Source organism: Petaurus breviceps, unplaced genomic scaffold (assembly GCF_028583685.1).
Source record: "Petaurus breviceps papuanus isolate PSGF00001 unplaced genomic scaffold, PetGlider_PUasm1.0 77, whole genome shotgun sequence".
Taxonomy (NCBI): Eukaryota; Metazoa; Chordata; class Mammalia; order Diprotodontia; family Petauridae; genus Petaurus; species Petaurus breviceps.
Genome location: NW_027186492.1, coordinates 12,999,947 through 13,012,823, shown reverse-complemented (window position 1 = coordinate 13,012,823; position 12,877 = coordinate 12,999,947). Strand labels below are relative to the sequence as shown.

The window sequence follows — 12,877 nt, the reverse complement described above, 5'->3', positions numbered from 1 at the left end:
CAACCTATTAATTTTCTTTTCATATCTTCCTTCTGTTGCTTGTATTTCTTTTGCCATTTTCCATCTAATACTTTTGTTAGTTTTTAAAATAATTTTTAGCTCCTTTTAAAATGTTTGTTTTAACTCTTTCAGAAATTCTTGCTGGGTTTGCATTTTTCTCAGAGGATTTGCTAGAAGCTGTTTTCACCATCTTCTTCTGGGTTTGTGATTTGAACTCCTATGCTATCACAATAGCTATTTATGGTGAGATCCTTTGTTCATTCTTTACAGCTTGCTTCTTAACTTTGGACTTTATGCTAGTGATGGGCTCTGTGCACTTTGGAAGAGGAATGTCTGGCTTGAACTTTGTCCTCTTAAATCCTTTTATTGCATTCACAATTCAGGCTGGGGACCTGTAAGTTTTCATTGCTCCCAAAATTATGTGATCGGAGATTAGAAAGCAATTCTCCTCACTCTGTACCTACTTGCTCTTCTTTCAAGTGTATCATTGCTGCAACCTTTTTACTTCAGCTTTATACAATAAAAACCTATTATCCAATGGCAATACATATTTCACAGATTCAGTTACATTAAGTGCCATGTCTTGTATAGGTAGTGACATTATTAAAGGATGACTTGTGAGTACTTCAAAACGGAAATAGAGATTACTATGAATACAGGATTTAAAACAGGTCATTTCTGATTAATTTAGTTACTTTTTCTGAAACAGTTAATATACAGGCACACTAAAGAAATTATATATATGTATACACATACACATATATAAAATCTGGATTTGAGCAAGATATATGACAAAATTATTTATACTTCCTTATAAACAAGATAACAAAGACTGTGGGCTAGATGATGGTATATTTCAGGTGGATTTGGAACTTGGTGAATAAGGACACAAAGAGTGATGACTAATAGATAAATGTCTAATAGATAAAACCTAGAAAGAAATCTTTTGCAATATAATAAGGCTCTCTTGTTCGACATTTTTTTGATGAGGATAAAAACACAGACATTATGCCTATCAAAACTTGTGATAAAACCCTGTGAATAGCTAACATTAAATGAAAAACAAACACTGAGATTCAAACACATCCTTACTGACTAGAATAATGTGGCATATAACAAAACAGGGGTTTCAGTGTGCTAAAAGCTATATGAATCAAGAGCATGACATGGCAGCCAAAATCATGTGTGATCACAGGCTGCATAAATATAATAAATTCATAATAAGTAAGGTTACAGTCCTGTTGTATACTCTGTTCTCATACACTTGTTGGATTCTATTTAGTTCTGGATTCCATAGGTAATCTGGAACATGTCCTGAGGTGATCAGGATAGTGGGAGAGGGAGTCTCAAAATTATCCCAGACAAAGATCAATTTAAGGGACTGTGGACATTTAGCACAGGGTGAGAGTGGAGGGGAACGGGAGGAGACAGGAGAAGAATGACAATTCTCTTTGGGTATTTAAAGTAATATCATATAAAGGAAAAATGAGTCTCATTATGTTTGGCCCTAAAGGAGAGAACTTGGAAGTTGCAGATAAAGATTTTTACTCGATAAGGAAAAAATTCTAGTTAGAACTGTTCAAAACTAGACATTCTCTTCTTCAAGTACAGGTTGAACCTCAGCTGTCAAAATTACTGGATTAGAATGTAATTGAGAAATGTTTAACAAAGATGATGTTAACTTATGGTTTTCTAAGTCAATATGAGGCCTGCTAGGATCCATTTCTATTTGAATTTTACATCTCTGGGCTATATAATCACTTGTTGGGGACCAGTAGGACTTGAAAAGTTCTGAGATTTTATGCCTCTGAGCATGGTATCTCTCACTAAAACAAAAGAAGTTCATAAAAAGATCCAGAATTTATATTTCTTTTCTAAAAGTATGGAAATGAGTGTGTTGTTTGTTTTACTGTATTTGAATATTCTCTTTTTACTTTTCTTTTCTCTCATAAAAGATCCACAAAGTAGAAACTTCTTCAAACTGCCTAGTAGGACTGTGACATCAATAACAAACCAGATAGCTTCATTCAACTTTTGATGAAAACATGAAAGCACAAAGTTAAAAAACATTAACTCCACTTACTTGTCAAAGCTAACCTGTGCTAATCCAGCAGTAAAGGAACCATCACCAATCACTTGGGCTAATCTAGCCAAACCCTCTGCAGCAGCACATCGCATTAAGGGGTTGGTACTTTCCAAGGCTCCCATCAATAAGGATAGTGCAGGCTTTCTAATTTCTTCTGAGCCTAAATTTCCTTTGGAGCTGGCCACATACTGAAATACAAAAAAGTATCTATGTTAGCAACTACAACGAACTATTACTTGGCAGGGCTAGAAATGGGTATTCTTGTTATTAAAGAATTGCCATATATACCACAGTTGGATTTTACATTTTCAAAGAATGAGAATATAAGAAATTTATACTTAACATTAAAAATTATGCTGGATATAATATAGTCTTGAAGCACAGTATGGCAAAAATACTTTCTCAATTACCATATTCATTATGAACAACTGTATTACAAATGTGCATATGTTCACTAAGAGAGTTTAAGTTAGAATGAATGAAAAATCATTTTTAAGTGCTTATTAGTTACTAAACTTTTAAACATTAGTTCAATGAAGGGTATAAAAGTGGTTATAAGCAGGCTGAAATGCTTTAAAAATTAGGTATTGTGCAGGAAAAGCAGCATGAAAGATGTCAAAGAAACACATGACAGCCAAAAACATGGTATGGGAATGTATTCATGGTAAGGAAAAAAAATCAATGAATAGTTGATGAGATCTACTGTTATTCATTCATAAACTATCATTTAGAGACATATTTATAGGATGATATAGATGAAATTTACACAGGTATGGGAGAGGGGAGATCTGCATTTTTGAAGGATATACTCAAACTGATAAAGTCACAGATTGAAGCATCAAGGAAAAATAAAATAAAATAAATACTTTTTATATGATTTAGAGTTTTTAAATCTTTTTTTTGGTGTCCATGAACAGTGCATAAAGAGATTAACTCAGAGAGAAAAGGTCAAAATCAATTCCAACAGAAGCCAGATGGGCCCTTTTCCTATTATATAAGGCTATACCTATAATCTTTCATGACCAAATCCACTGATTAATGTTAAATATTTATAGAGCATATTGCAAATATAAAAGGCACTATGCCAAGTGCTAAGCAAAATATAAAGAAAAAGACAACTCTTATTTTCAAAGAGCCTCCAATCCAGATGTGGAAATAAAACACAAAAATATTAGATAAAGAGAATTATATGGGAATAAAGAGTACAAAGGACTCTGAAAGTTCAAGGAGAAATCACTTTTACTTGGGGGAACATATTTTTGTCTTTGTTTTCTCTGCACATCCAACAGACACATAGTAGACATTTAATGAATATGTTTTAATTTATCAGCACTGTAAAGTCAGTTTGAGAAGGAGAGTACTAGTAATTTGTAGGATCAGGAAAGGCTTCAATGTAAAAGGTGGTTCTGATCTGTCACAGAGAAGACCTCTGTGAAGCAGAGCTGAAGAAAGCAGTCATTGCTACTTTTGTATTATAATCATAGAAGATTAGAACTATAAGGGAATCTAGATGTCACCGAGTACAGGAATTATTAATCTTGGCTTCATGAACTTTAAAAAAATTGATAACTATATTTCAACATAAGTAGTTTCCTTTATAATCCTATGCATTTTATCTATGTATTCAAAAACATTATTCTGAAAAAGGTTTGCTAGAACATCATTTGAAGTTAATTAAAGAGTACTCTTGGTCACCGTGAGTGTAATATAGTGGATAGAGTTTTAGACTTGGAAATCAGAAAGACCTGAGTTAAATCTTCCCTCTATTCACTAACTAGCTTGTGACTGTGAGCAAATCACTTAAGTGTTTGAAGTTCAGTTTCCTTATCTATAAAATGGGAATAATACTACTTACCTCACAAACTCATTTTTAAAAATTAAATTAATCTTTTATTGATTTATTTTTAGTTTTCAACATTCATTTCCACAAGATTTTGAGTTACAAATTTTTTCCCTGTCTTTCCCCTACACCCTACCACAAGACAGTGAGCCTACTGAATACCCCTTACCCCAATCTGCTCTCTCTTATATCCTCCACCTCACTCCCAACTTTCTAGTAGAGCAAAATGGATTTCTATACCCTAGTGCCTGTACATCTTATTTCCAAGTTGCATGTAAAAAAGAATTTTTTTAACATTTGCTTTTAAAACTTTGATTTCCAGATTCTTTTCCTTCTTCCCTCCTCTCCTACCCCCACTAGGAAGACAAGCAATTCAATACAGGTTGTACATGTGTAGTTATTCAAAACGTTTCCATAGTAGCTATATTGTGAAAGACTAACTATATTTCCCTCCATTCTATTCCACCCCCCACTTATTCTATTTTCTTCTTTACCCTATCCCTTTTCAAAAGTGTGTGCTTCTAACTACCCTCTCCCCCAATCTGCCATCCCTTCTATTATCCCCTCTCTTATTCCCTTCCCCCCTACTTTCCTGTAGGATAAGATACCCAATTGAGTGTGTATGTTATTCCCTCCTTAAGCCAAATTCAATGAGAGTAAGGTTGACCCATTCCTTTTACCTTCCTGCTCTTCCCCTCCATTGTACCAGTTTTCTCTTACCTTTTTTATATGTTAATTTACCCTATTCTATCTTTTCCTTTCTCCTTCTCCCAATATATTCCTCTCACCTCTTAATTTTATTTTTTTAGATATTATCTCTCCCTATTCAACTGATCCTGTGCCCTCTATGTATACATGTACACTCATATATACACACTCACATATGTATTTATACACACACATACAAAAGAAAAAAAAAATATATATACATATATATTCCCTTCAACTATCCTCATACCGAGAAAAGTCTCATGAGTTACAATTATCAATCTTCCATGTAGGAATGTAAATGTAAATCCTTATAATTTCTTTTTCCTGTTTACCTTCTCATGCTTCTTGAATTTGAAAGTCAAATTTTCTGTTTAGCTCTGGTTTTTTAATCAAGAATGATTGAAAGTCCTCTATTTCATTGAATGACAATATTTTCCCATGAAACATTATACTCAGTTTTGCTGGGTGGGTGATTCTTGGTTTTAGTCCAAAGCTCCTTTGACCTCCAGAATATCATATTCCAAGCCCTTCGATCCCTTATTGTAGAAGCTACTAGATCTTGTGTTATCCTGATTGTGTTTCCACAATACTCAAATTGTTTCTTCCTGACAACTTGTAATATTTTCTCCTTGACCTGAGAACTCTGGAATTTGGCTATAATATTCCTAGGAATTTTCTTTTTGGGATCTTTTAAGAGGCAATCTATGAATTCTCTCAATTTCTATTTTGCCCTCTGGTTCTAGAATATCAGGGCAATTTTCCTTGAGAATTTCTTGAAGGATGATTTCTAGGTTCTTTTTTTGGTCATGGCTTTTAGGTAGTCCAAAAATTTTTAAATGATCTCTCCTGGATCTATTTTCTAGGTTAGTGGTTTTTTCAATGAGATATTTCACATTGCCTTCTTATTTTTTTCATTTGTTTGGATCTGTTTTATAGTATCTTGATTTCTCATAAAGTCATTAGCTTCCATTTGCTTCAATCTAATTTTGAAGGAATTATTCTCTTCAGTGAGTTTTTGAAATGCCTTTTCCATCTGGGCAATTTGGCTTTTTAAGGCATTCTTCTCTTCATTGGCTTTTTGGGTCTCTTTTGCCATTTGAATTAGTTTATTTTTTTTTTTAAACGTTATTTTCTTCAGTCAGATTGTTGACTCACTTTTCATGATTTTCTTGCATTATTCTCCTTTCTCTTCCCGGTTTTTCCTCCACTTCTCTTACTTGATTTTCAAAATCTTTCTTGAACTCCTCCATGGCCTATAACCAGTTCATATTTTTCTTGGAAGCTTCTGATGCAGGAGTTTTGACTTTGTTGTCTTCTTCTGGTTCCATGTTTTGATCCTTTTTGTCCCCCAAAAAAGCTTCTCTGGTCTGATTGTACTTCCTCTGCTTGCTCATCTTGTCCGCCAATGACTTGACTTTTGAGCTCTTCGCCACAGTAGAGCTCTGCTTCCAGAGGGGAGAGAGCTGGGGCTCTCACAGCTGTCAGAGCTATGGGGAGGGAGCCTTTTCTATACCTACCACAAGCTATGGCACACTGGTGTTGCTCACCTCAGGACAACCACCCAAGACTGTGACCCAGATCCAGGCAGGTCAGAGCAAGAGTGATTACTCTTTGAATGGTTGCTTGGTTCCCCTATGATTTGCAGGCCAGGAGCTCCGGAGGCAGCCACAGGCCAGCAGCTCCAGCCACCTCTTCTCGCCCTGGGGCAGGGGCTAGACTGCGCTCTTCTGTCACCCATTTCCAACAGAGTTCCCCACTGACCTTTTACTTTCTCTTTGGCATTTATGGGTTGAGAAGAATGGAAACTGCCATAGCTGCTGGTGATTCACTCTCCTGAAGTCTGCTCTGGCTGGTCTGGGCTGCCCTGGGTTGGGGCATGCACAGCTCACGTGGGACTGCTCAGCCCCCAGCACGGTGCAATAAATCCTCCCTATTGGCCTGCCAGGTTGCCTTCAGCAGATTTGTTTCTCTCTGTCACTTTTTGGGTTCTGTAGCTCCAAAATTTGTTTAGTCATATTTTACAGGTATTGGAGATGGTTGGTGTGGGAGCTTAAGCATATTCCTGTTTCTACTCCACCTTCTTGGCTCTGCCCTCTTCACAAACTTATTGAGAGGTTCAAATGAAAAAAAATATATGTATATGTAGGGCATTTGAAACTTTAATGTGTTATATAAATGTTATACATTATTATTAATAATTTGGGATTTTCTGTCATGCTTTTTCCTAGGTCCTAGTACACATAAATTTTTTTGCTTTTAAATTGTTTAATGTTTGTAATATATCTTAACAGTTTTAAATTAGAAGTGTTAAATAAACAGAAATATAAATGCTTTATATTAAATATATAGTCCCTAGGAAAGAATTAATTTTAGAGTTATAACATGAGGACTAATAATAAGAATAATGTCTTATTACAATGATTTTTTATGACATGGAGGTGACCTAGGCTATGCTGGCAAGTTTAGCTCTGGGAGATCCTGTCAAGATGAAAAGGCTTTGAGTATGAGGTCTAGTGATGGGTCCTAATTCATCTGTTGTCTCATGACCAGTCTACTAAGTTTGGGAAGGCATTCTTCTCCTCACTGGTTTTTTGGACCTCTTTTGCCATTTAGTCTAGTCTATTTTTTTAAGGAGTTATTTTCTTTAGCATTTTTTTTGGATCTCCTTCAGTAAGCAGTTGACAAGTTTTTCATGATTTTCTTCCATCACTCTCATCTCTCTTCCCAATTTTTCCTCTACTTCTCTTACTTGGTTTTCAAAATCCTTTATGAACTCTTAGATGGTCTGAGACCAATTCATATTTTTCTGGGAGGCTTTGGATGTAAGAGTTTTGAATTTGTTATCTTCTTCTGAGTGTATGTTTTGATCTTCCTTGTCACCAAATAAGTTTCTATAATCAAAGTTTTTTTCTGTTGTTTGCTCATTTCCCTAGCCTAATTTCTGACTTTCAAACTTTTTGTTAAGGCAGGGCTCTGTTTTCAGGGTGGATGGCATACTATCCCAAGCTTCAGGGGTTTTGTGCAGCTGTTTTCGGAGATATTCTAGGGACCTGTAAGTTTTCAGTTCTTCCAAGGTGTATGATCTGAGTAGAAGTGTTTACTCCTCTCCTGGCCTATGTTCTAATCCGTAAGCAACCACTAGCACTCTTTTCTTCTGTGGAACTCTGAGGAGGGCTCCTTCTCCACTGCTGCTGCAAGCTCTGCTAGGCTAGTGCTCCTTCTCACCCCAGGACTGCGGCCTAGATCCAAGCATAGACAAAGCAACAGCATCCTGCCTCAATGCCAGGAAAGAGATCCCTGTAATCTTTTGATCAGTTGTTTGATCCTCTTACTGTCTATGGGTTGAGAGCTCTAGCAGCAGCTGCTGCTGTTGCTGCCGCCTTGCTGCCACCTCAGGGCAGCACTGGGACCTGGGCTGGTATCTGCTCCTCCCTCATCTAGGTCCAAAAGACCTTTCCCACTGACCTTCTAAGCTGTCTTTGGCATTTGTGAGTTGAGAAGTCTGGAAAGCCACCTCAGCTGCCAGTGATTTAGTTTCCTGAGGCCTGCTTCAGGTTTGCTGGGGCCTAGTCTGTGTCAGTATCACCCATGCTGAACTGTGCTCCTCTCCCAGCCTGGCTCTTATTCCAACCTGGAGCAACAGATCTTTACCATCGAATATCCAGGTCAGTTGTTGGGCTGGAAAGTTGTTTCACTCCGTCTTTTTGTGGGTTCTGCTGCTCTAGAATTTGTGAAGTCATTTTTAACAGGTATTTCGAGGGGCTTGGGGGAGAGTTCTAGCAAGCCCCTGTCTTTACTCCACCATTTGGTCTCCACCCCCTTAGGTCTCACTTTCTTCCCTTCAGTTCTATGTCTAATGATTTCAGCGAGCTTCACCCTTGAATGCTTTGCCCCTCTATACTTCTGATGTTCATGGTCTTATTAACCCCAAACCTCAGTCACCTTAATGTTACTTTTAAGATGCTGAACAGTACTGGAGGAAGGTAAAAAATTGTGCTTCCTCAGTCCACTACAAATTCATACTCTTGCTGTTCAGTTGTTTTAGTTGTGTCTGACTCTTTGTGACCCCATTTGGGGTTTTCTTGGCAAGTATATTAAAGTGGCTTTCCAAAATTCTCACTGATGCAACACAATCCTTTTATATCTCATAATCCTTATCTCATAATCCCTCATATCCCTATAATGTTTCCATCTCACAAGTCCCCAGAACTACTGTAATTCATGTCTCTCCTAGCTTAAGATCTTTTCTCCTATTTTATGGAGAAAACTGAGATCACTGTACTACTTAGTACACTCAATCTCATCCCTTCCTGTCTCTTTCAGCAGTTTGCATCATCAATCATTCCCTTTCACGTTCATCTTCAATCTCTTCCTATCTACTAACTCCTTGACAACAAACATGGTTAGGTCTCCCTTATCCTTAAGCAATAGCTAAATTGCTATAAATAATTATTTTCCTTGCTAAAATCCAAAGAAGAATAGTCTATGCTTGTTACTTCTACTTCTTTACTACCCATTTGCCCCTTACCTCTTAGTTGTCTGGCTTCCAAGTCTACGTTCTGACTGGGCTGCCAATGATCTCTGCCTTACTAAATCTGGTGAATTTTTTCCTCAGTTTTCATCTTCCTTTCACTTTCAGGCAGTTTTGATACTGTTGACCAGCTTCATCTTCTAGATGTTCTTTCTTCCCTTAACTTACATGAACACCATTCTCTCTTGGTTTCACTCCTACCTGTCTGATGACTGAAATTCTTTCGCTGTTTAATCATTCTTCTCTTCCTAAAACTGGGTGTTTCTAATGGTTCTATTCTGAATCTTCTATTTTATATTCTCTTCTTTGGTGATCTCATTTTCTCTCACATATTCTTGGAAGGTGACACAGAAATCCATACATCTATCTATTACACAAACTGCTTGATGGACACCTGCACTTGGTGTTTTCTAGACCTTTGAATTTACAAAATCAAAACTTATTTAAAGCTAGACTAGTCTTCAAACTGTTTTTCACACAACATGCCATTTTCTATCTCTATGCCTTTTTTACTAGCTGTCCCCAATGACTGGAATGTACTTCTCCCTTACCTAAAGGTACCCAGAATCCCTGGTTTCCTTCAAAGCTTAGCTTAAATATCTTTTATACATAAAGGTTTAACTGATCCTCTAGCTGCATCTCCTTGCCTCACCCAGCAACATCATCTTGCCTCTACATACATGCTATCTCTCCTAGCAAAATTGTTGATTTCTTAAAGGACTGTTTTACTTCTGTTTCTGTTCCCCCAGCACTTAGAAGTGCATGGCACACATAACAAGTAAGCTCACAATGGTCCCAGTTTTCTCAATAAATCAGGAAACTAGAATATATGCTAGAAGAAAGGTGAGTTATGGTGGTAGTTGGGGTCTTAGAGAGATGAAGTACCGTTGACTGAATGTATGATTAGTCTGGCATTTAAAGATATGATTTGTTTCCAAAATACTTTTTCAAATTTACTTCATGTTATTCTTTACACACCATATTTTAGGTAAATTGGATCAGTAGGTGTTAACCTTTAACTCAATATGCCACTTTCTATCTCTAGGCATTTGTATAAACTGGTATAGTAGGGTGGTACAGTGGAAAGAATGCTGATCTTAGAAAATGTGAATTAAAATCTTGCCACAGATACTAAATAGCTGTATAGCTTAACCTCTCTAAGGCTCAGTTTCTACACCTATAAAATGATGATAATATTAGCATCTAGATGACAGGGTTATCGTGAGGATCGACTGAAATAATGTATGCATGGCACTTAAACCTTTACAGAGCTATATAAAGATTAATGATTACTCCTCCATGACAACTATGTACTCTCTTCTCTTTGCCTTCAAGAATCTTTATGCTTCTTTGACGCTCAAATCATGTACCATTTTTGTGTAGCTTTCCCTGACCTCCAGGTGAAAACATTTTCTTCTTAAACATTCCGGTGCACTTTATCTGGATCTCTCCTTTGTGAGTGATGGGGATTACTCCTTAACTTACATTATATTTTCTGCCATATTCTCTGTTGCATCCCCACTTCCTTGGATGCCTACCCCTTAATGTCAGATCCTGTGTTTTATATTTGTTTCAGAGTATTTCATACAAACATACATATGAAATGCATATTTATGAAATAATGAACATAATGAAATTATGTATGAAAAGCACTCAGTATAGTGATTGGTGCATAGTAAATGTTATAGAAATGTTAGTTGTTATGATGTCAGGTTTTAAGCTCCAGAAGTAGACTGGCATGCAAATCAATTAGTCTGCATTTAGTCTAGGCTGCTTTAAATCTGTATTTACAGACAAACTAAACAGACATTTTAACAGTATTTTTTACTATAATCTTAAATATGATATACATATTATTTAAATATATGTGTGTGTGTGTGTATGTATGTATTAGGACAAATTGCTATTATTACTGACTGTCCTTTAGTTAAGAGTGGGTTTCTCTTCAGTTATGGTACCTAATGTAAACAGCAAACTTACATTAAATAGAAACACTCAACTTATGAAAGCCCTAATTTTGATCTATGTGCAATAACAATTTGACAAAATTTAAAACATTTAGCTTCATGAAAGATTTATAGTAATATATTTTAATGTCAAGCCCATAAAAAGCAGATCTTTAGACCATGAGAAAAAAAAAAACCTTATTATGTACAACATAGTTCAATTAGGATCAACAGAAAATGATATGCATGATAAAAAAATTACAAATACCATCAATCTTTTCTCGAATAATTATTATTGATTAAAGTAAATGGTTTATATTAGTAATTTAACTCCAGATCCCTTGTGAAGATTTGGTGAGTTTGTATCAGACAACATCAACAAGATAAACTCATAAGTTGTAGAGGGTTTTGAGAACAATTTTATGTTCATAACACTGTCAAAATTTTATGCATAATGTAACTTTCATGGATATTTAAAATACATTATTTGTACAGTGTACTATTCCTAGTAAGTACTCAATAAAAGTCTGCTGATTTTAACAGCCACACAATTTGACCAATAAAAGAACTGCAAATAAAAAATAAATACTGATACTATAAAAAGAAAAACTAAGGCACTAAATCTAAGACTTCTATGCTATACACATCCATTTAATGCTTTACTTTGCCTGAAAGAGCAGCTAAATTATAAGTCAAATTGATTTCTTTTATACAAAATATGCAGGGGGCGGCCAGGTAGCACAGTGAGTACGAGCACCGGCTCCAGTGTTGAGAAGACCTGGAGATCGAATCCCGGGCTCAGACACTTAGCACCCCCCCAGAAACACCTGGCCGTGTAACCTTGAGCAAGTTACTTAACCCCAATTGCTTAGGGGCGGCCAGGTGGTTCAACGAGTAAGAGCACTGGCTCCAGTGTTGGGATGACCTGGATCAAATCCGGGCTCAGATACTCAGCACCACACCCAGAAATAACTGGCCGTGTAACCTTGAGCAAGTTACTTAACCCCGATTGCTTTAAAAAAAAAATGCAATACACAAAATTGTCGGGGTTGCTTACATTATGTAATTAAGGTATGGAAAATAATAAGACAAAATTATAGATGTGGGGTCTGAATGAGTGAGTGACATGGAAAAACAATTTTATTTTCCTTAAAACTGGATTGTATTCAATTATAGGAAAGGAAGAAGTTCAGCTCTTGAAATAATTTACTCAAGAGGTTAATAAAGCTACTGGCTTTGTTTTGTCACTAAAAGAACACACATGCAAATGTTTATTTACAAAATATAAGGCTTACCTTCAAAAAATTAGAAAATGCTGACATAACATGTAACTGTACTACTTGCTGACGAGATGCTTTTGTGTGTTTTATACTGTTCAAAAGTTGTTCCAGTACCAAGAGCCTTAAAATCAAAAGTAAAAATGTTAAAAAGCTGATATAGATAAAATGAATTATTAAAAAAAGTCAAAAGTATTTCCCCTGATGTATCTATAGTAATGTTACTTAAATTATATTGTAAAGAGTACTAAAATTTATACAACTGATGATTAAAAACTTAAAATTTTATAGGAAAGGAACCTAACTAGATTAAATAATACATCAAAGACATGGGTTTTTTTGTATGTTTTGGGAATTCCTTCTACCAATGCAAATAAAATATCACTCATATGTAATGGTGAGTTGGTTCAATTAATGGAGTGCTGGGCCTAGAGGCAGGAATATTCATATTAGTGAGTTCAAATCTGGCCTCAGATACTTACTAGC

General features: G+C 35.9%; 1 protein-coding gene across 1 annotated transcript in view; it reads right to left on the bottom strand.

Moving 5' to 3' along the window:
• The window catches only part of HEATR5A (HEAT repeat containing 5A), a 90,465-nt gene extending 77,938 nt beyond the window's left edge, over positions 1-12,527 (bottom strand). The window contains exons 1-2 of the mRNA XM_069105988.1: positions 12,410-12,527; positions 2,084-2,274 (exon numbers count right to left, since the gene is read on the bottom strand). Coding sequence (XP_068962089.1) covers positions 2,084-2,274; positions 12,410-12,436 — 218 coding nt within the window. The 5' untranslated portion in view covers positions 12,437-12,527. The remainder of the gene's footprint in view (positions 1-2,083; positions 2,275-12,409) is intronic.
• Between the last annotated feature and the right edge of the window lie 350 nt (positions 12,528-12,877).